At 44.3% G+C, this 20,248-nt stretch overlaps 1 protein-coding gene and 1 pseudogene across 3 annotated transcripts in view; both read left to right on the top strand.

The window, feature by feature from the left end:
* The first annotated feature begins 487 nt into the window (after positions 1–487).
* The window catches only part of LOC105714933 (S-adenosyl-L-methionine-dependent tRNA 4-demethylwyosine synthase TYW1), a 257,762-nt gene continuing 238,001 nt past the window's right edge, over positions 488–20,248 (top strand). Inside the window, exons 1-5 of one of the 3 annotated variants that reach the window (XM_012449092.2) lie at positions 488–633; positions 1,604–1,734; positions 3,903–4,040; positions 16,295–16,396; positions 19,690–19,884. In XM_012449092.2, coding sequence (XP_012304515.1) covers positions 630–633; positions 1,604–1,734; positions 3,903–4,040; positions 16,295–16,396; positions 19,690–19,884 — 570 coding nt within the window. In that variant the 5' untranslated portion in view covers positions 488–629. Of the gene's footprint in view, positions 1,105–1,603; positions 1,735–3,902; positions 4,041–16,294; positions 16,397–19,689; positions 19,885–20,248 lie in introns of all 3 variants that reach the window. The other 2 variants (XM_012449091.3, XM_012449093.3) reach the window with 2 other exon arrangements.
* On the top strand, positions 1,749–3,850 carry LOC105714935 (ubiquitin-conjugating enzyme E2 variant 2-like; annotated as a pseudogene).

Here is a 20,248-nt window from a genome sequence, read left to right on the forward strand (position 1 = left end):
CAGGCCTGTTGCGGATATTTTAAATTAACCATCAAGTGGTTTCGGCATTAAATACTTGAGCCTTCATCCCTTAACAGATACACCCAACGAGATTAAGTACAATGCCTTAATATCATCTAATAGCGAGTCCATCTTCAGGTTTCCCAAAAATAATGCCTTTCTGCAGTCCGTTTGCTCCGAGATCCAAACCCGCCCACGTAGCAATCCCCCAGCTCCCCGCTCCTTTCCCCTTTTTGTTTTCCCATGCCAATCATTTCTCACTGGACCCGCCCCTTCCCAGTCTGAGCCAATCCAAACGGAGCCGGAAGCGCTCCTGCTTCGTCGCCCGGAACTCTGGGCGGTGCTTATTTCTTGACACGCCCCCTTTTCCTCTGAGCCAATCGGAGCAGGGCCGAGAGCGCATTGGGCACTGGCTTCCTTTCCCAGAGCTCCGGGCTTTCCTCTGGGCCCACCTCTTCGCCCTCTAAACCTATAGGGACCGGCCCCCTAGTGTCATGGCTGCCCCCAGCTCTGCGAGCAACCGGTAAGCCGCTAACGCGGCGAGGTAGTTCCACCTGTCTCGCGGTGCCCAAGCGAAACACCGGGCTTTCCAGGTCCGAGATCCTAGTCTCCTGTCTGCTCTGAGGAGGATGGGTAAGGGCCCCCGGCGAGCAAGGACCCTGAGGCGGCAGGGGAGGAAACCTTTTTACTGAGACCCTCTCCGGGCTGAGTGGCGTCCTTGGTCCCCTTTCTTCGGAGTTTGTTGCATTTGACAGCACCGGATAGGCGCCGCTGAGAGTAAGGAGGACTGATCCCTTCTTTTAACCTGGCTTTTGCCTTTAGGCTAGGGGGTTACTTTAGAAGGAACCCTAAATGAAAACAGAAAACCACCCGTCCACTTTACCCACTTGTATTAGAACTTTTGCGCCCGTAACCGTCAGCCTTTGAAAGTATAATTAGTAAAAAGAGCACTCTTACTACTTAAGCTTTTTCTATGGAGCAAGCACAACAAAACAAAATTAACTAAATTCCACATGAAGTGTTTTTACTTTATGTTCCCTATTTTTGCTCCTAAATGCTCATTACGAAGTGAAGATACAATTTTATATTCTGGTGTTTCTTTGAGTAAGTATTAACAGTATGATAATTTTATCACGTTACTACATAGTGTGTTATGTTTATTAGGTGATTTTTTTTTCCCCCTGGAGATGGAGCCTTGCTCTTTCCCCCAGGCTGGAGTGCAGTGGTGCCATCTCGGCTCACTGCAGCCTCCGCCTCCCGGGTTCAAGCAGTTCTACCTCAGCCTCCCGAGTAGCTGGGATTACAGGCACACGCCACCACGCCCGGCTAATTTTTGATTTTTAGTGTAGAGGGGGGTTTCACCATGTTGGCCAGGCTGGGCTCGAACTCATGACCTCAGGTGATCCGCCTGGCTCGGCCACCTGAAGTGCTGAGATTACAAGCCTAAGCCACTGCGCCCAGCCAATAGTTGATTTTAAAAACAGATTTCTTAGCTGGGTTGTTGAATTTAAGGTTGGTTTTATTTTCTTATTAAAATTGGGATGGATATCTTTGTATGTGTAGCTTTAAATAAAATTACCTGTGTGTGTCATTTTAAATTTAGATCCTTCTATGGATACATGGGACCTCTCCTCACCTTTAATATCATTATGGATAAACAGGTTTTACATTTATTTGGGCTTTGCCTTTAGCATTAGCCTTTGGATTTGTGTCCAGATTGTCATCAAGAAGCAGGTAAGTGGAGTGTTTTGTTTTGTTTTGTTTTGTTTTGTTTTTAATAGGAGAGTAGGCATGAGATTTTATAGAGGATTTAAAAACTAAAGGGAACTTTCAATTACTTTTATGTTTGGTCTTTAGACATTTTAATGAAATGCCTAAAATAAATTTCTTAGAACTAAGTTTTTAGAGACTGAGTTATCTTGGATTAAGTTATTTACTTTTTCTTTGAATAGCTGTGTCTTATTTTTAAGACACAGGAGGATATTTGTAATGAAAAGTGAACCTTTTATATGAAAAACAAATTTGTGCCGGGCACGGTGGCTTGTGCCTATGATACCAGCATTCTGGGAGACTGAAGCGGGCGGATCACCAGAGGTCAGGAGCTCGAGACCAGCCTGACCAACATGGAGAAACCCTGTCACTACTAAAAATACAAAATTAGCCGGGCATGGTGGCACATGCCTGTAATCCCAGCTACTTGGGTAGCTGAGGCTGGTGAATTGCTTGAACCCAGGAGACAGAGGTTGCGGTGAGCCAAGAATGCACCATTGTGCGATCTTGTTGCCTGGGTAACAAGAGCGAAACTCAGTCTCAAAAAAAAAAAAAAGAAAAACAAATTTGTTTTACACCTTGAAGGATCAGTAGCCCTTTCTTTCCTTTCCATTAATTAAAGATCAGAAAATAAGTTCCTACGGTTATTCTACTAAAATACTCCTTCTTGGAGGGAATGGAAATAATGAGCCTTAAAAAATGTGGGTCCGGACGTGCGATGGCTCGTGCGGGTGGGCGGGCGGCTGCGTTGGGCTGCAGGAGAAGATGGCGGTCTCCACAGAAGTTAAAGTTACCCATAATTTTCGCTTGTGGGAAGAACTTGAAGAAGGACAAAAAGGAGTAGACGATGGTACGGTTAGCTGGGGCCTTGAAGATGATGAAGATATGACACTTAACGGTGGACAGGCATGATTATTGAGCCACCAAGGACAAATTATGAAAACAAAATATGTAACCTGAAAGTAGAATGTGGGTCTAAATACCCAGAAGCTCCTCCTTCGGTTAGATTTGTAACAAAAATTAATGTGAATGGAGTAAATAATTCCAGTGGGATGGTGGATGCCCGTAGCATACCAGTGTTAGCAAAATGGCAAAATTCATTTAGCATTAAAGTTGTACTTCAAGAGCTAAGACGTCTAATGATGTCCAAAGAAAATATGAAGCTTCCACAGCCACCAGAAGGACAAACATGCAACAATTAATTTTAGTGGATCTCAAACTTTTCTTAAATCAACAACCTTCTACTCACGTTAATGTCTTGATTAAATATCACAATTCAAAATATCCACACATTAAGTAAAAGAATTCCAGCTGGTAAATATGACCTGGACATTTGTAAGAATATATTTAATATATGTACACCCATTATGTTTTCAGGTAACAGGAAGAAAAATGCAGCACAATTTTTTTTCTCTTGTTAAGGCACTGTCATTTAAACAAACCTGGAGTACTCGAAATAGAATTCAGGTTTACAAGATGAAAGCGTGTGGAGAAGTGTCAGATGGCAGTGGAAGCATGCATGTTTCTAAAAAGTAAAAATCTCAAGAAAGAGAACAGAAATGGCATGCTTTAACCATCTTGCTTAGTGAAAGAGCTGTAGTTGAAATTGTTTAAAAAGTAGCAGGTACAATGAATATTGTCACAAATGTGTTAATTTTTCAAGCTGTGTGGGTGCTGACTACTAGTAGTATCAAAAATATGTTCAGGATTGTTTTGATACCTGTATTTATAATAAAAAATGTTGGGGGGAGTTGATCAATTTCTGTTAAAAGCTCTTCTTGTGTGTTACGTGTAACAGACATGGTAAATATTTGTTTACAGTCTTTGTTTAACAAACCATGCATTTAAGTTTAAGTGAAGTCAACAAAAAGGAAATAGGTATATGGATATGTGATTTTGAGATTAAAGTTAGTCTTAAAATGTAAATAAAATGTGGAACGTGAAAAAAAAAACAACAAACGTGGGTCCTGCCTATTAAAGGACCTTATTATACGTGGCTAATATTTGAGGAGTACAACCATAAAGATTAAGAGAAAAATAAAGTGTGTTAGTATCTGTGCTAATTTTCATCCCTACTGAAGTTGGGAAACAATTCAGACTTGATGGATTTTGTGTAATTGTTTGTCTTCAAGGACAGGAACTTACAGGAAAACTCTTTTCCAAAAGCAACTCAGGATTTGATGACAAATGGTTATGTTTCCCTTCACAAGAAAGACATCTTTGTGTCTGGAGTGAAAATTTTCTATGGATCTCAAACTGGTACAGCAAAGGTAAAAACTTTATATGATGCTTTTCCTTTGGTTTCCTGACATTTTAAGAAAATCCTGAAAAGTGTCCTTTAGCAGTGAACTGAGTTGGTCATCTAACCTTCTTTAGTTTTTCTCCCGACCTTTTCCCCTCAAATATTTTTCCTTCCTGCGATGGTGGGCAGGCTTCATCTCCTGTGCCCAGTTACAGCTGATTGGCACTGTCTGGTGGTCACTGTCTTGAGGAGTCTTTGTTCTGAAGCTTGCTTCTGCCTCAGCAGGATAGAGAAAGTTGTGTGTGCCTTCTTGATCCCCATGGGTATGGGAGTAGGGAATAGGAAGAAAAGGAGGCACCAATAGTTCCAATATGGGCCTGACTTCCACGTCACACATCTATGTTTATTTATTATTATTATTATTTTTGAGACGGAGTCTCACTCTTGTCACTCAGGCTGGAGTGCAGTGGCATAGCCTCCACCTTCTGGGTTCTAGTGATTCTCCTGCCTCAGCCTCTCGAGTAGCTGGGATTACAGGTGCCTGCTACCACTGCCGGCTAATTTTTGTATTTTTAGTAGAGACTGGGTTTCGCCATGTTGATTAAGCTGGTCTCGAACTCCTGGGATCAGGTGATCCTCCTCCCTTGGCCTCCAAAAATGCTGGGATTACAGGTGTGAGCCACTGTGCCTGGCCTCACGTCACTCATCTATGTAATGAAACTTGTTTTGATTTTTAATAGTGCTAAAAGTGTTAAAGGTAGACACTAAAGTAGATACACACAGCATATATCTAGTTGAAAGATGCTTCCCATTCTCTCTTTTTTTGTGGGGACAGGATCTGTGGATCTGTTGCCCTGGCTGGAGTGCTGGGGTGCCATCTAAGCCTCAGTTGCTTATTTGTGAAATGGTAAATTGCAAATGGCAATAGTATGGTTATCTCAGGGTCACTGTAGGATAGTGTGAGGTAATCCAATATGTACTTTTATTTGTCCTTTTTTTTTTTGAGACAGGGTTTTGCTCTGTCGCCCAGGCTAGACTGCAGTTGTGCTATCTTGGCTTACTGCAACGTCTGCCTCCTGGGCTCAAGGCATCCCCCCACCTCAGCCTTCTGAGTATCTGGGACTATAGGTGCATGCAGCCATGCCTGGCTAATTTTTGTATTTTTGGTAGAGATGAGGTTTTGACATGTTGCCCAGGCTGGTCTTAAACTCTTGAACTCAAGCAATCTGCCCGCCTCAGCCTCCCAGTGTTGGTACTACAGTCATAAGCCACCATGCCCAGCGGTGCTCACCTGTTTCTGTGTTACAAAGGTCACAGCTACTTAAAAAAATAAAATTTATTTTGTTTTTTTGTAGAGACGAGATCTTGCTGTCTTGTCCAGGCCAGTCTTGAACTCCTGGCTTAAATATATTCACCCACCTTGGCCCTCAAAGTGCTGAGATTATAGGCATAAACCACCAAGCCTGGCCAGGTCACAGCTATTTAGTGCTTTCTAGGAAAAGATTTTAAGGAAGGCCAGAATGAAAATAAATTAGATAAAAAATCAAGGTCAATTATTTTTGTTGACTACTACAGAGGGGTCTACTGCCCTCTTGTGGAAGTTGCGTAGAATAGTACTTCTTAGGTTTTCACTACTTCAGTGCAGATACTTTGTTTTACAGTGGAAGGTCACTTAAGTTAAGCCTTAAGCAAGCAAAAAGGTGTCTGAGCAGCCAAAGCAAAGTCCTTTTTATGTTACTGATAAAAGACCTTATTCACAGCCTCTTTATGTGTGTTTTTACCTTTAAAAAAAAATGATCAAAAAGATCAAATGAATAGTTGCAGATGGTAACAAATCCAGGAGTACAGAAAGTTCATCATGAAAAGTACTCTCCAGAAACCTTTTGACTTTCTATTTTTAGTTCCTCTGATGGTTAGGCTGTGTTTCTAGATTTATCAACATTACACAAGAGTTAGTGACTCCTTAATATTAGTTCATACAAATAGCCTTCAAGTCTCAGTGGCTTAACATTGCTGTCCGTATCATAGTTGATTTTGGGGTAGATAGCCGTCTTCCATCTTAAAGCTGTGCCATCTGAATGTATTTTTATTTATTTATTTATTTTTTGAGATGAAATCTTGCTCTGTTGCCCAGGCTAGAGTGCAGTGGCGTGATCTTGGCTCACTACAACCTCCACTTCCTGGGTTCAAGTGATTCTCCTATCTCAGCCTCCCAAGTAGCTGCGATTACAGGTGTGTGCCACCACACCCTGCTATTTTTGTATCTTTGGTAGAGACGGGGTTTCACCATGTTGGCCAGGCTGGTCTCGAACTCCTGACTTCAAGGGATCCACCCACCTTGGCCTCCCAAAGTGTTGAGATTACAGTGATGAGCCACCGTGCCCTGATCTGTGGTTTTCTGTTCATAGTTAGGACAGAATGATGGGGTAGCTGGTGTGTAGTTTTTCTTATTTTGTGAACAGCCTTGACCTCCTGGGCTCAAGTTAACATCCCACCAGCCTCCCTACTAGCTGGGACTACAAGTGTATGCCACCATGCCTGGCTACTTTTTTTTTGTTTTGTTTTTTGAGACGAAGTCTCCCTCTGTTGCCCAAGGTGGAGTACAGTGGTGCGGTCTCGGCTTGCAATCTCCCCCTCTCGGGTTCAAGCTATTCTATTGCCTCAGCCTCCTGAGTAGCTGGGATTAAAGGCACCTGCTACCACGCCCAGCTAACCCAGCTACTTTTTAAAAATGTTTTTGTGGAAATGGGGTCTGGCCATGTTTCCCAGACTGAGGATACAGTTTTTGCTAATTGTTATTTCTCAAAAATGCTGTGTGCTGCATGGGTCAAGGCATGCCTTGTCACTTTTTGGCCCCACACTCCCCTCTACCACCCCAATTTTGTACTATATTTTATAGTAAAACTTTTTCAGTGTATTGTCTGTGCTTGTTCTTTTTTTTTTTTTGAGATAGAGTCTCATTCTGGAGTGCAGTGGTGCGATCTTGGCTCACTGCAACCTCTGCCTCCTGGGTTCAAGCAATTCTCCTGTCTCCTGAGCAGCTGGGACTACAGGTGTGCACCACCATGCTCTATACTTATTATCTCCAATTTCTCTACTGTTTATCTGGAACTACTCCAGAGAGGCTTGCATTCCCATACATGCCCCAGTGAGTTCCATGTTGCTAATTGATTCTCAGTCTTTATCTTACTTGGCTGCGTTTTAGCTGTATGACCACCCTTTTTTTTTTTTTATTTGAGATGGAGTCTCACTCTGACACCAGGCTGGAGTGCAGTGATGCGATCTTGGCTTGCCGCAACCTCCGCTTCCCAGTTCAAGTGATTTTTCCACCTCAGCCTCCTCCTGAGTAGCTGGTACTATAAGTGCGCACCACCAGCCCTGCTAATTTTTGTAGTTTTAGTATAGAGACGGGGTTTTACCATGTTGGCCAGGATAGTCTGGATCTCTTGACCTTGTGATCCACCCGCCTTGGCCTACCAAAGTGCTGGGATTACAGGTATGAGCCACTGTGCCTGGCGTTTTTTTTTTTTTTTTTTTTTGAGTGGAGTTTCGCTCTTTGCTCATGCTGAAGTGGAATAGCGTGATCTCAGCGTGCTGCAATCTCCGCCTCCCAGGTTCAAGCAATTCTTCGGCCTCAGCCTCCCAAAGTGCTGGGATTACAGGCACCACCACCACGCCTGGCTAATTTTGTATTTTTAGTAGAGATGGGGTTTCACCATGTTTGCCATGCTGGTCTCGAACTCCCGACCTCAGGTGATTCACCTGCCTTAGCCTCTGTAAGTGCTGGGATTATAGACGTGAGCTACTGTGCCAGGCTTGAAATACTTTCTTCATGTAACTTGAGGTATGCCATTCTCTTGGTTCTTTTTCTGCTTTACTGAGGCTCGTTTTCTTTACTGTCATTTGCTGGTTTAATCTTTTTGACCTCCAAAGACAGGAGTGTTTCAGGGCACAGTCTTTGAGATTGTGCCTTTATCTACACTCACTTTTCTCCCTAAGGGACCTAATTTTCTTCTTTTCTTTTTGAAACGGAGTTTCACTCTTGTTACCCAGGCTGGAGTGCAATGGCGTGATCTTGGCTCACCGCAACCTCTGCCTCCTGGGTTCAAGCAATTCTGCCTCAGTCTCCTGAGTAGCTGGGATTACAGCTGGACTATGTGTGCCACCATGCCCAGCTAATTTTTGTATTTTTAGTAGAGATTGGGTTTCATCATGTTGACCAGGATGGTCTCACTCTTTTGACCTCATGATCTACCCGCCGCCCGCCTCGGCCTCCCAAAGTACTGGGATTATAGGCGTGAGCCACCGGGCCTGGCCCCTAATTTTTTTTTTTAAATTTTACTTCCCAATAAACTTTTCCTTTCTTATTTTTTATTGATTTTTTTTTTTTAGAGACAAGATCTCGCTCTGTCACTCAGGCTGGAGTGCAGTGGTACAGCCGTGGCTCACTGCAGCCTTGAACTTCTGGGCGCATACAGTCCTCCTGCCTCAGTCTCCTGAGTAGCTGGGAATACAGGTGTGAACCAACACTCTTGGCTAATTTTTTAATTTTTTGGCAGATATAGGGGTCTTACCGTGTTGCCCAGGCTGGTCTCAATCCTCCAACCTCAGCCTCCCAAAGTGCTGGGATTATAGGTGTGAGCCACTGTGCCTGGCCCTTAAAGGGTCTTATTATCTGGGTCTTTAAATTCTACATATTAGACCATGAGTTAGCAGGGCCAGGTATTTTGTATCATATATATTTTTCAGGTTTTGCAACTGATATGGTCTTTCTTGTAACTACCCAACTCTGCAGATGCAGTGTGGAAGCAGTCGTAGACGGTGTGTAACTAAATGGGCATGGCTGTGTTCTGAGAAGTCTAGTTATAAGACGCACTGAGGCATTTGGCCTGCGGGCCTTAGTTTACTGACATCTGATGATGACTTGTAAATTTGTTTTTTGGTTTGTTTTTTGAGATAGGGTCTTACTCTGTCGCCCAGGCTGGAGTGAAGCGGCGTGATGTTGGCTCACTGCAGCCTCCACCTCCCGGGTTCATGGGATTCTCGTGCCTCAACCTCCTGAGTGGCTGTGATTACAGGCGCACAACACTATGTCTGGCTAATTTTTGTATTTTTAGTAGAGATGAGTTTCTCCATGTTGGCCAGACTGTTCTTGAACTCCTAGCCTCAAGTGAATTGACTGCCTCGGCCTCCCAGAGTGTTGGAATTACTGGTGTGAGCCACTGCGCCTGGCCCTAAATTTCTATTTCTATTCTTAACTGTTCATTTCAACTCCAGACTTTCATATCCAGTTGCGTATCTTAGAGTTTCCTGTGCATGTCTAGTAAGCATCTTAATGTCAGTATGCTCAAAACTGCACTCCCAATTTTCTGCCTAAATCTGTTCTACTTGTAACCCTTACGATTTCAGTATATGACAACTTTATTCTTCTAATTGCTAGGTCCCAAACACCTTTGACTCCTTTTTCTTTTGAGATACGGTCTCGCTCTGCCACCCAGGCTGGAGTGCAGTGGCGCACTGTTGGCTCACTGCAACCTCCGCCTTCTAGATTCAAGCGTTTCTCCTGCCTCAGCCTCTTGAGTAGCTGGGACTACAGGCACCCGTCAGCACGCCAAGCTTATTTTTATATTTTTGGTAGAGATGGCGTTTTGCCATGTTGGCCAGGCTGGTCTCAAACTCCTGACCTCATGATCCACCCACGGTGGCCTTCCAAAGTGCTGGGATTGCAGGCGTGAGCCACTGCGCCCGGCCTCTACTTCTTTTTATACAACCCATGTCCAATCTGTCAGCAAACCCTGTATGTTCTACTTTAAGAATAGATTTAGTTTCCAATCACTTCTTACCACCTTCACTGCTACTGCCCTGGTCCATGCCATTGTCAACCTAAATACCATAGTGAGGCTCTCTGAAAGAAAAGATGTTTGTTTGGGAATAGCACGTACACTGCAATGCGGATACAAGTGCCATAGTAAACTGCATGTGTTCAGGGAGGTACAGGAAGGCAAAGAGTTTTAAGGGAAAAAATGAGGAGGATTGCAGAATTGTTTTGAAACAGTTGTTCTTGCCTAGAAAGGTTAATAACAAAGATGACACGGTCCAAGGTTGGACATGCAGTTACTGGGCAGATGTCCTTTCAGTAGTATTTTTTGTGTAACGTTGCAGTGGGTTTTGTGCAAGGCTGTGTTTGTTGTAGAATCTTTCTCATTATCAGGAATCTAAGTGTGAGGCCAGGAGTGGTGGCTCATGCCTATAATCCCAGCACTTTGGGAGGTCGAGGCAGATGGGTCACTTGAGGTCAGGAGTTCATCAGCCTGGCCAACATGGCAAAACCCCATCTGTACTACAAAATACAAAAGCTGTCCGGGCATGGTGGCTCACACCTGTAATCCCTGCACTTTGGGAGGCTGAGGGATGAAACCCTGTCTCTATTAAAAATACAAAAAATTTGCTGAGCATGGTGGTACGTGCCTTTAATCCCAGCTACCCAGGAGACTGAGGCAGGAGAATCACTTGAACCTAGGTTGCAGTCAGCCGGGATCGCACCACTACACTCCACCCTGGGCAACAAGAGCAAAACTCCATCTGAAGACAACAACAGAATTAGTCTGGTGTGGTGGCACATGCCTGTAATACCAGCCACTTGGGAGGCTGAGGCACGAGAATCACTTGAACCGGGGAGGCAGACATTGCAGTGAGCCAAGATTGCACCACTGCACTCCAGTGTGGGTGACAGAGTCAAACCTTGTCTCAAAAAAAAAAAAGGGGAATCTAAGTGTGAGAATTCTTTGTCTTCCCTGGCTCTTATTGTCAGGGATTTTTTGACATGAGTAACTCCATGTTGTTGATTCTGACAACTTTGACACTGCCAGGACATTTCGTCTGGATTAGGACAGTCATCTCACCATTGGTTTCTGCTGTAATTTGTTGTTTGTTTCCCCAAAACTCATGTTCAAATGTGATCCCCAGTGTTGGTGATGGGGCTAATAGGCGTTTGAGTACTGGGGGCAGATCCCTCCTGAGTAAATGAATCCTCTGCTGGAGCGGGTGGGTGAGTTCTTGCTCTCCTAGTTCCCAAGAGAGCTCGTTGGGAAAAAGAGCCTTGGACCTCTCCCGGACCTTGCTTCCTCTCTTGCTATGTGATCTTTGCACTCTCCAGCTCTTTTTTACTTTCTGCCAGGAGTAGAAGCAGCCTGGAGCTCTCATCAGATGTAGATAGCCAATCTTGAACTTTTCTAGACATCAGAATTGCAAACCAAAAAAACCTTTTTATGGTGGCCCATAATGGTTTTTCCTTTACATATTTAGCACTTCCTTAAGGACCTCTTGTAAGGCAGGTCCGGTTATAATAAATTCCCTTAGCATTTGTTTGTCTAAGTGGATCCTGTTTATGAAGCTTAATTTGGCTGGATATGAAATTCTTGGTTGGAATTTCTTGTTCTCCTTTTTTTTTTTTTTTTTTTTTTTTGAGACAGAGTCTCGCTTTGTCACCCAGGCTGGAATGCAGTGGTGCAATCATGGAACACTCAACTTCCACCTCCTGGGTTCAAGTGATTTTTCGGTCTCAGCCTCCTAAGTAGCTGGGACTGCAGTGCACCCCACCACGTCCTGCTAATTTTTGCATTTTTAGTAGAGATGGGACAGTGTGTTACCATTTGGTTAGGCTGGTCTCTAACTCCTGACCTCAGGTTATCCACCTGTCTTAGCTTCCCAAAGTGCTGGAATTACAGATGTGAGCTACTGTGACCTGCCTGAAATTTCTTTTTTTTAAAGAGTGCTGAAAATAGGCCCCAATCTCTTCTGGCTTGTAGGGTTTCTGCTGAAAGGTATGCTGTTACCCTGATGGGATTCCCTATGTAGCTGACCTGCCTCTTCTTTCTAGCTGCCTTTAACACTTTTTTTTTTTTTCATTTAGACCTTGGAGAATCTGATGATTTTGTGTCTTGGGGATGGTCATATTATGTAGTATCTCACTGTGGTTCTCTGCATTAAACAAATCTTTTTAAAACATAGAATGGGCTAGGCACAGTGGTTCATGCCTATAATCCCAGCACTTTGGGAGACCAAGGCAGGTGGAGCACTTGAGCCCAGAAGTTTGAGACCAGCCTGAGCAACAGGGCAAAACTCCATCTCTACAAAAATACAAACATTAGCCGGTGTGTGTGCCTGTAGTCCCAGCTACTAGGGAGGGTGAGATATAAAAATTAGCTGAGCACGGTGGTGTGTGCCTGTAGTCCCAGCTACTCGGGAGGGTAAGGTGGGAGGATTGCTTGAGCCCAGGAGGTCAATGCTGCAGAGAGCTCCTGCACTCCAGCCTTGGCGACAGAGTGAGACCTTGTCTCAAAAAAATAAAAGTAAAAACATAGGTTACCCAGTCTTAGGTACTCCTTTATAGCAAAATGGACTAAGACAGTCTTTCTGATTCAGTACCACTCAGTCCTCTTCTGACACCAGTATACTCTCAACTCAGCAACCTCAGTGACTGTTTGAAAACTTAGTGAAATCATATCACCCCTCGGCTTAAAACCCTGCACCGACTCCTTCATTCACTTAGAGTCAATGCCAAAGTCCTCACAGTGGCCCAGAGATCCTACATGTGTGGCTGCTTGTTAACTCTCTTACTCCATCTCCCTGGTCTTCTTCAGTCTTAGTAACCTCCTCTGAGCCTTTGCATGTCACTGTTCTGCCACCTGGGATAACCTCATGGTTCCCCCAGTTTCTTTCAGCTTTGGTTCAAATCTGACTTTCTCCTCGTGTTAGTCTGCTTTGGGTTGCTAGAAGGAATGCCTGCAGCTGGGTTCTTGATAGGGTTTGGATCTGTGTTCCCACCAAATCTTACGTGGAATTGTTGGAGGTGGGGTCTGGGAGGTGCTTGGATCTTGGGGGTGGATTTCTCATGAGTAGTTTAGCACCATCTCCCTTGGTACTGTCTTCGTGATGGCGAGTTCTCATGAGATCTGGTCGTTTAAAAGTGTGTGGCATCTCCCGCTTCTCTTTCTTGCTCCTGCCATGTGATGAGCCTTTGCCTTCTGCCAAGATTGGAAGCTCCCCGAGGCCTTCCCAGAAACTGATGCTGCTATGCTTCCTGTACAGGTCTGCAGGACTGTGAGCCAATTAAACCTCTGTTCTTTATAAATTTTCCAGTCTCAGTTATTTCTTTTTTAAATTTTGAGATGGAGTCTTGCTCTGTCGCCCAGGCTGGAGTGTGGTGTCACAGTCTCAGCTCACTGCAACCTTCACCTCCCAGTCTCAAGTGATCCTCCCACCTCAGCCTCCCAAGTAGCTGGACCACAGGCGCGTGCCACACGCCCAGTAATTTTTTGTATTTTTGGTAGAGATGGATTTCACCATGTTGCCCAGGCTGGTCTCAAACTCCTGAGCTCAGGCAATCCACCTGCCTTGGCTTCCCAAAGTGCTGGGATTATGGGTGTGAGCCACCATGCCCGGCCAGGTATTTTTTTGTAGCAATGCAAGAATGGACTAATACTGTAATTTATAAAGAAAAGAGGTTTATTTGGTTCATGGTTCTGCAGGTTGTACAAGCATGGCGCCAACATCAACTTGGCTTCTGGTGAAGCTTCAGGAAGCTTCCACTCATGGAGGAATAGATACCACATGGCAAGAGAGGGAGCAAAAGAGTAGGGAGAGATGTGAGGCTTTTTTTTTTTAACAGTCAGCTATGAACTAATAGTGCAAGAACTCATCACCAAGGGGAGGCCACCAAGCTGAGGTAGGAGAATAGTGTCTGGAGACAGAGAGCCTAAGCCCAGTCTGTGGCTGACTTCTTTGAACTAAACTGAAAGGAAAACTTGTCTTTGATTGACTGTGGGCTAATCCTTTATTTGCATAGGATGTAACTCCACTTCAGTCTCTGATTGGCCGTGGGCTAATCGTTTATTTGCATAAGGTGTAACTCCACTTCAGCCTCTGATTGGCCATGGGCCAATTCTTCATTTACATAGGGTATAACCAATTGGAAGCCTCCAAAGGGTACCTGGGGGTGTTAGCGAATTCTTCTAGCTTAATAAGAACCCAAGAAACATTTCAGTTGGAGCTTGTGAGCATTATGGTTGAGCACTTACTCTAGCCCACTTCTGCTCTGTAGAGTGTACTTTTGCGTCAGTAAATCTGTGCTTTTGTTGCTTTGTTTGTGCATTTTTTAAAATCCTTTGTTCAACATGAGAAGAACCTGGACAACTCCTAGTCAAAATCCTCCACTGATAATGAAGCCATCATGAGGGACCTGCCCCCATGACCCAAACGCCTCCTATTTGAGCTCACCTCCAACACTGGAGATTACATGTTAATTATATTTGGAGGGGACAAATATCCAAACCATATCAGTCCTTGAGGCCTGCTGCAGTAGTGTTTTCTGATCCCCGAATACCTGTCCTTTTTTTGTTTTCTTTTTTTTGCTTTTTTTTTGAGAAAGAGTCTTGTTCTGTCATCCAGGCTGGAGTGCAGTGGTGTGATCGCGGCTCACTACAACCTCCACCTCCTGGGTTCCAGCAATTCTCCTTCCTCAGCCTCCTGAGTAGTGGGGATTACAGGCGCCCACTATCACGCCTGGCTAATTTTTGTATTTTTAGGAGAGATGGAGTTTCACCATGTTGTCCAGGCTGGTCTTGAACTCCTGACCTCAGGTGATGTGCCCACTTCGGCCTCCCAAAGTGCAGGGATTACACACATGAGCCACCACGCCTGGCTGACCTGTCTTTTTTCTATACCAGTTCTCATGCTTACTGTTGAGAGTTATTAGTCCACAAGACTGTCTCCACTGCAGACCACCAGTCGTAAGTCCTGGCTTTAAATTTAGGGTTCCGTACCACTGCCTCCTCAGGTTCCAGAGAATGATTCACAGACCTCAGGAAGTTGCTTTACTTATTTTTACCGGTTTATTATAAAGGATGCAAGTCGGGAACCACCAAATGGAAAAGCTGCACAGGGCCAGCTATGGAGGGGTCGGGGCTAAGAAGAGCTTCCAGGCCGTTTCTAGCCTTGTCTTCTCCCCAGCACATTGATTTGTTCACCAACGCAGCAGTCCCCATTGTTCAGGGGTTTTTCTTGGAGGCTCCATTACGTAGGCACGGTTGATTAAATCATAGGCCTTGGTGGTGAAGCTCAATCTCCAACCCCTCTTCTGTCCCTAGTGTTGTGTGTTGGGACCAGGGTAGGAGGTACTGAGTTCAACCTCTAGTCAGTTTCTTCGCAACCAGCCTCTATCCTGAAGCTACCTGAGGCTCTGCCCCTGTGAGTCATCTTATTAGCATACAAAAGGCAGTCAACTCTGTTTTCTTTCCGTCTTTTGTTGCAGTGGCTGCTTCCAGCCTAGAGCTTCTCTGGGGTTCTGTCAGGCCGGTGCATTCTTCTCTAGGGCTTTTTCCTGTCTGTCAACTGCTTCCTGGCATGATCTGGGCTCACTGCAGCCTCCGCCTCCTGGATTCAAGGGATTCTCCTGCCTCAGACTCCCAAGCAGTTGGGAGTTTTGTATCAACCACACCTGGCTAATTTTGTATTTTTAGTAGAGACAGGGTTTCACCAGGTTGGTCAGGCTGGTCTTGAATTCCTGACCTCAAGTGATCCACCTGCCTCAGCCTCCCAAAGTGCTGGGATTACAGGCATTAGCCACTGCGCGCAGCCTGTTCTTTACCATTTCTTTTTGCACTTCTCTGTGTTTATTCTTTTTCAATATGTTATTTTCTTTATGAGACAGGATCTCACTCTGTGGCTCAGGCTAGAATGCATTGGTGTGATCATAGCTCACTGTATCCTCTAATTCCTGGGCTCAAGGGATCCTCCTGTCTCAGCTTCTTGAGTAGCTGGGACTACAGGAGTGTGCCATCAGTTACACCTGGCTAATTGTTAAATTTTTTTTGTAGAGATGAAGTCTCGCTTTGTTGCCCAGGCTTGACCTCAAGTGATCCTCCCACCTTGGCCTCCAAAAGTGCTGGGATTACAGACGTGAGCCATCTTGCCTGGCTGATACATTTATTCTAGTAGGGCAAGGCAGATTGATCATCCAAAAGCTAAATTAGATTGAGTTTTATGTAAACCCTTTTCAGGTGAGAACAACACAATTGAATGAATGATCTCTGTAATGGTGCCCAAGAAAATGGTAAGAGTGAGAATAGAATTTGAGTTCATGAAGATACACGTCAGTCACTGAAAACATTTTTCATGAGGAATGCCACATTCTTGTGCCAGTAGAGGGTAAATGAGGGCTGCATTTTGCTTATTTGGCTCATTGAAGACTTTGATATTTGTTACTCTTTTTTGTCATTTTAGGGATTTGCAACAGTTCTTGCTGAAGCAGTTGTGTCCCTGGATCTGCCTGTGGCAATTATTAATCTAAAAGAATATGATCCGGATGATTGTCTGATAGAAGAGGTTGGTAATTGTCTTATTTTTTCATCAATCAGAACTCTCAAATTTAACTGACCTGCAGTCTTCAGAATAAATTTAATTAGATAACTAGAATCTTCAGAATACATTTAATTTTCTTGCTTAGGGATTTCAGTTTGTTGAATTTCAGTGTGATTCAGAGCATTGAATGTGGGTGTGGCTCACTGATTCTCAGGTGGTGTGGGGCTTGTCCTTCAGGTGTGTTAGATTCTTCTGGGGATGGAGGTGAGAAAGCTTGGCTGGTTGGAAGTTCACTCCTTCCCACTATTTTTTTTTTTTTGAGTCGGAGTTTTGCTCTTGTTGCCCAGGCTGGAGTGCAGTGGTGTGATCTCGGCTCACTGTAACCTCCGCTTCCTGGGATCAAGTGATTCTCCTGCCTCAGCCTCCCGAGTAGCTGTGATTACAGGTGCCTGCCACCACGCCTGGCTAATTTTTGTATTTTTAGTAGAAATGGGGTTTTACTATGTTGGTCAGGCTGGTCTCGAACTCCTGATCTCAGGTGATCCACCCACCTTGGTCTCCCAAAGTGCTGGGATTACAGGTGTGAGCCACAGCGCTCAGCTTCTGACTGTTTTTTTAACTCTACCTACATCAGCAACATAAGGAACCAATAACTGTTAAAGCTCCACAGTGCGGCTAGGCTAAGACCTGAGATTCTGTGTTTCTGACAAATTCAGAGGAGATGCTGATGCTGCTGGCTCAGGGTTCACACTTTGAGAACCACCACTGTAGGGTGAAATCCCCTAGCTGGGCATGACTGCAGAAAAGGGAGGGACATTTTTCAGATGAAGAAATTAAACCCTCGTAGATATTAAGTAATGCAGCTGGGTGCGATGGTTCATGCCTGTAATCCCAGCACTATGGGAGGCGGAGGCAGATAAATCACTTGACATGAGAAGTTCAAGACCAGCCTGGCACCATGGTGAAACCCCGTCTCTACTAAAAATACAAAGTTAGCTGGGCGTGGTGGCAGGCATCTTGTAATCCCAGCTACTGGGGAGGCTGAGGCAGCAGAGTTGCTTGATCCCAGGAGGCAGAGGTTACAGTGAGCCGAGATCACACCAGTGCGCTCCAGCCTGGGCAACAAGAGCAAAACTCCGTCTCCAAAAAAGAAAAACCAAAAAAGAAAAACCAAGAAAGAAAGAAGCACGTAGTGCTGGGGTTGATGCACTTTCACGCAAAAGGCCAGGTAGTAAGTATCTTCACCTTTGTGGGCCAGACAGCTACTCCGTTTGCCACTGAAGCACAAACCAGCCATAGGTAATATGTAAATGAATAAGTATGGATGTGTTCCACTAAAACTTTCTTTAAAAAAAAGTATAGGCCAGGCGTGGTATCTCTCGCCTGTAATCTCAGCAGTTTGAGAGGTCAGGGCAGGTGGATCGCTTGAGCTCAGGCCTATGAAAGCAGCCTGGACAACATGGTGAATCCCCCGTCTCTGTTAAAAATAGAAAAATTAGCCATGGTGGTACACACCTGTAGTCCCAGCTACTGGGAGGCTGAGGCATGAGAATTGCTTGAACCTGGGAGGTGGAGGTTGCAGTGAGCTAAGATCACACCATTGTGCTCCAACCTGGGTGACAGAGCAGACTCAGTCTCAAAAAAGAAAAACAAAAACAAAAAGGTAGAGGATAAATGTCTAGCTTTAACCCTGTCCATTTCTTTGTCCCCCAAGAAAACATACTGGAGTGCACACGAGTGAGCTTGAATGTACTCTGAATTGTTTGTGAAAGATTATTATCAAACTTTGATACTTATAGCTAAGAGATTACTTATAACTTACCTTGTGACTGGAACTGTTAAGATGTATTCAAACACCAGGCTATCGAGACTAAGGATACACAGGTTGAGAATCCCTGAACCGCAAATTGGAAATGCTGTAAAATCCAAACTTCTTGAGCACAGATGTGAGGCCACAAGTGAAAAATTCCACACCTGACCTCGTGTGATGGGTGAAGGTCAAAAAGCAGTCAAAACCTTGTTTCATGTATGAAATTGTCAAAAATAATGTGTAAAGTTACCTACAGGCTAGGTATGTAAGGTATATATGAAACAATGGAATTTTGTGTTTAGACTTGATATATCCCCAAGATACATCATTATGTATATGTGGGTTTTTTTAAAAACCAGAAAAAAACTCTAAAATCCGAAACACTTCTGATCACAAACATTTTGGAGAAGGGATAGTCAACCTGTATTTTGTTTCCCTGGGATTTGCAACAGTTCTGTTTAGATAATGGTGACAAGTGCTAAATTACTTTTTGTTTAAAAAGTTTTATTGCTTTGATTTTTTAGAGATCGCTCTGTATCTTTTCTTTTCTTATTCTTTTTCTTTTTTTTGAGATAGAATCTCACTGTGTTGCCCAGGCTGGAGTGCATGGTGCAGTGGTGTGATTGTGTCTCACTACAGCCTCTGGTTTCTAGGCTCAAGCAATTCTCCTGCCTCAGTCTCCTGAGTAGCTGGGACTACAGGCACCCACCACCATGCCTGGCTAATTTTTGTATTTTTAGTAGAGATGGGGTTTCACCATGTTGGCCAGGCTGGTCTTGAACTCCTTACCTCTTGATCCACCCGCCTCAGCCTCCCCTGGGATTACAGGTATAAGCCATGGGCCCAGCCGACATCCATTGCCTTGATATGGATATTCACAACTTCCTGCCTGAGGAGATGGTAATGGACCAAGAACACCAACCCCCTATTCCTTGAAGATTTCAGAGATTTAAAACAATCTCCAACACCAACCATGACTCTTACCAAAGCTGCCTTGAAGCAGATGGATAAGAGAGGTCACCACATTCCTCATCTTTCTGACACCACAGAGCAGCTTCCACTCTAAGGAGGCAGGAACATGAGCTGTTGCTTTCTCTTAAGGTTTGAAACTCAGGTGCCTTATTTTCCCCCATGTGTTCTTCCATTAGTAGCCACCATGCCTGGCCATCTCTCTGTATTTTTTCTTAATCGATTTAGATTTGTTTCCACTGTGGCAAATCAGTGATGATGAGAATGTAGTGTAATGTGGAAAATGGAATGGCATATGTGGTGAAATATACCAGACAGTATATTGTCAGGAGCAAGAGTCTGGGTCTTTTCCCCCTAAGAACACAGCAAGGTGTTCTTGCTTTGTTTCTCAGTGAGGCCCTTCAATTCTGAAAATGAGGTGTGTTGATGAAAGTGCCCTTTGTTCTTAGAGATGAGTATGCATTTTTTCAAAGGATTTTCTTCATTGAGATAATTTATGCCTTGAATATTCTACTGAAACAATTACTCTGTTGGATAGGTTACTGGGAAAAATGTCTGTGTCTTCCTGGTGGCGACATACACTGATGGCCGACCAACCGAAAGTGCAGAGTGGTTCTGCAAATGGTTAGAGGAAGCGTCCCGTGATTTTCGATTTGGCAAAACTTACCTGAAGGGTATGAGATATGCGGTGTTTGGCCTGGGAAATTCTGCCTATGCCAGCCACTTCAACAAGGTAGGTCTGTGTTGAATTAAAGGAATAAATTCTACACACACACACACACACACACACACACACACACACACACACACACCTCTGTATGTGAAATAATCCACAGAGTTTGGTAGCTAGTTAGAAATACGTTTCTTTGTTATTTTATTGATTGATTAATTGAGACAGAGTTTTGCTCTGTCAACAGGCTGGAGTGCAGTGGCACCATCTCAGCTCATTGCAATCTCCACCTCCCAGGTTCCAGTGATTCTCCTGCCTCAGCCTCCTGAGTAACTGATATTACAGGCATGTGCCACCACACCTGGCTAATTTTTGTAGTTTTACTAGAAACAGTTTCGCCGTGTTGGCCAGGCTGGTTGTGAACTCC

Source organism: Aotus nancymaae, unplaced genomic scaffold (genome assembly GCF_030222135.1).
Source record: "Aotus nancymaae isolate 86718 unplaced genomic scaffold, 86718_ANA_hifiasm-v0.15.2.pri h1tg000012l, whole genome shotgun sequence".
Lineage (NCBI taxonomy): Eukaryota > Metazoa > Chordata > Mammalia > Primates > Aotidae > Aotus > Aotus nancymaae.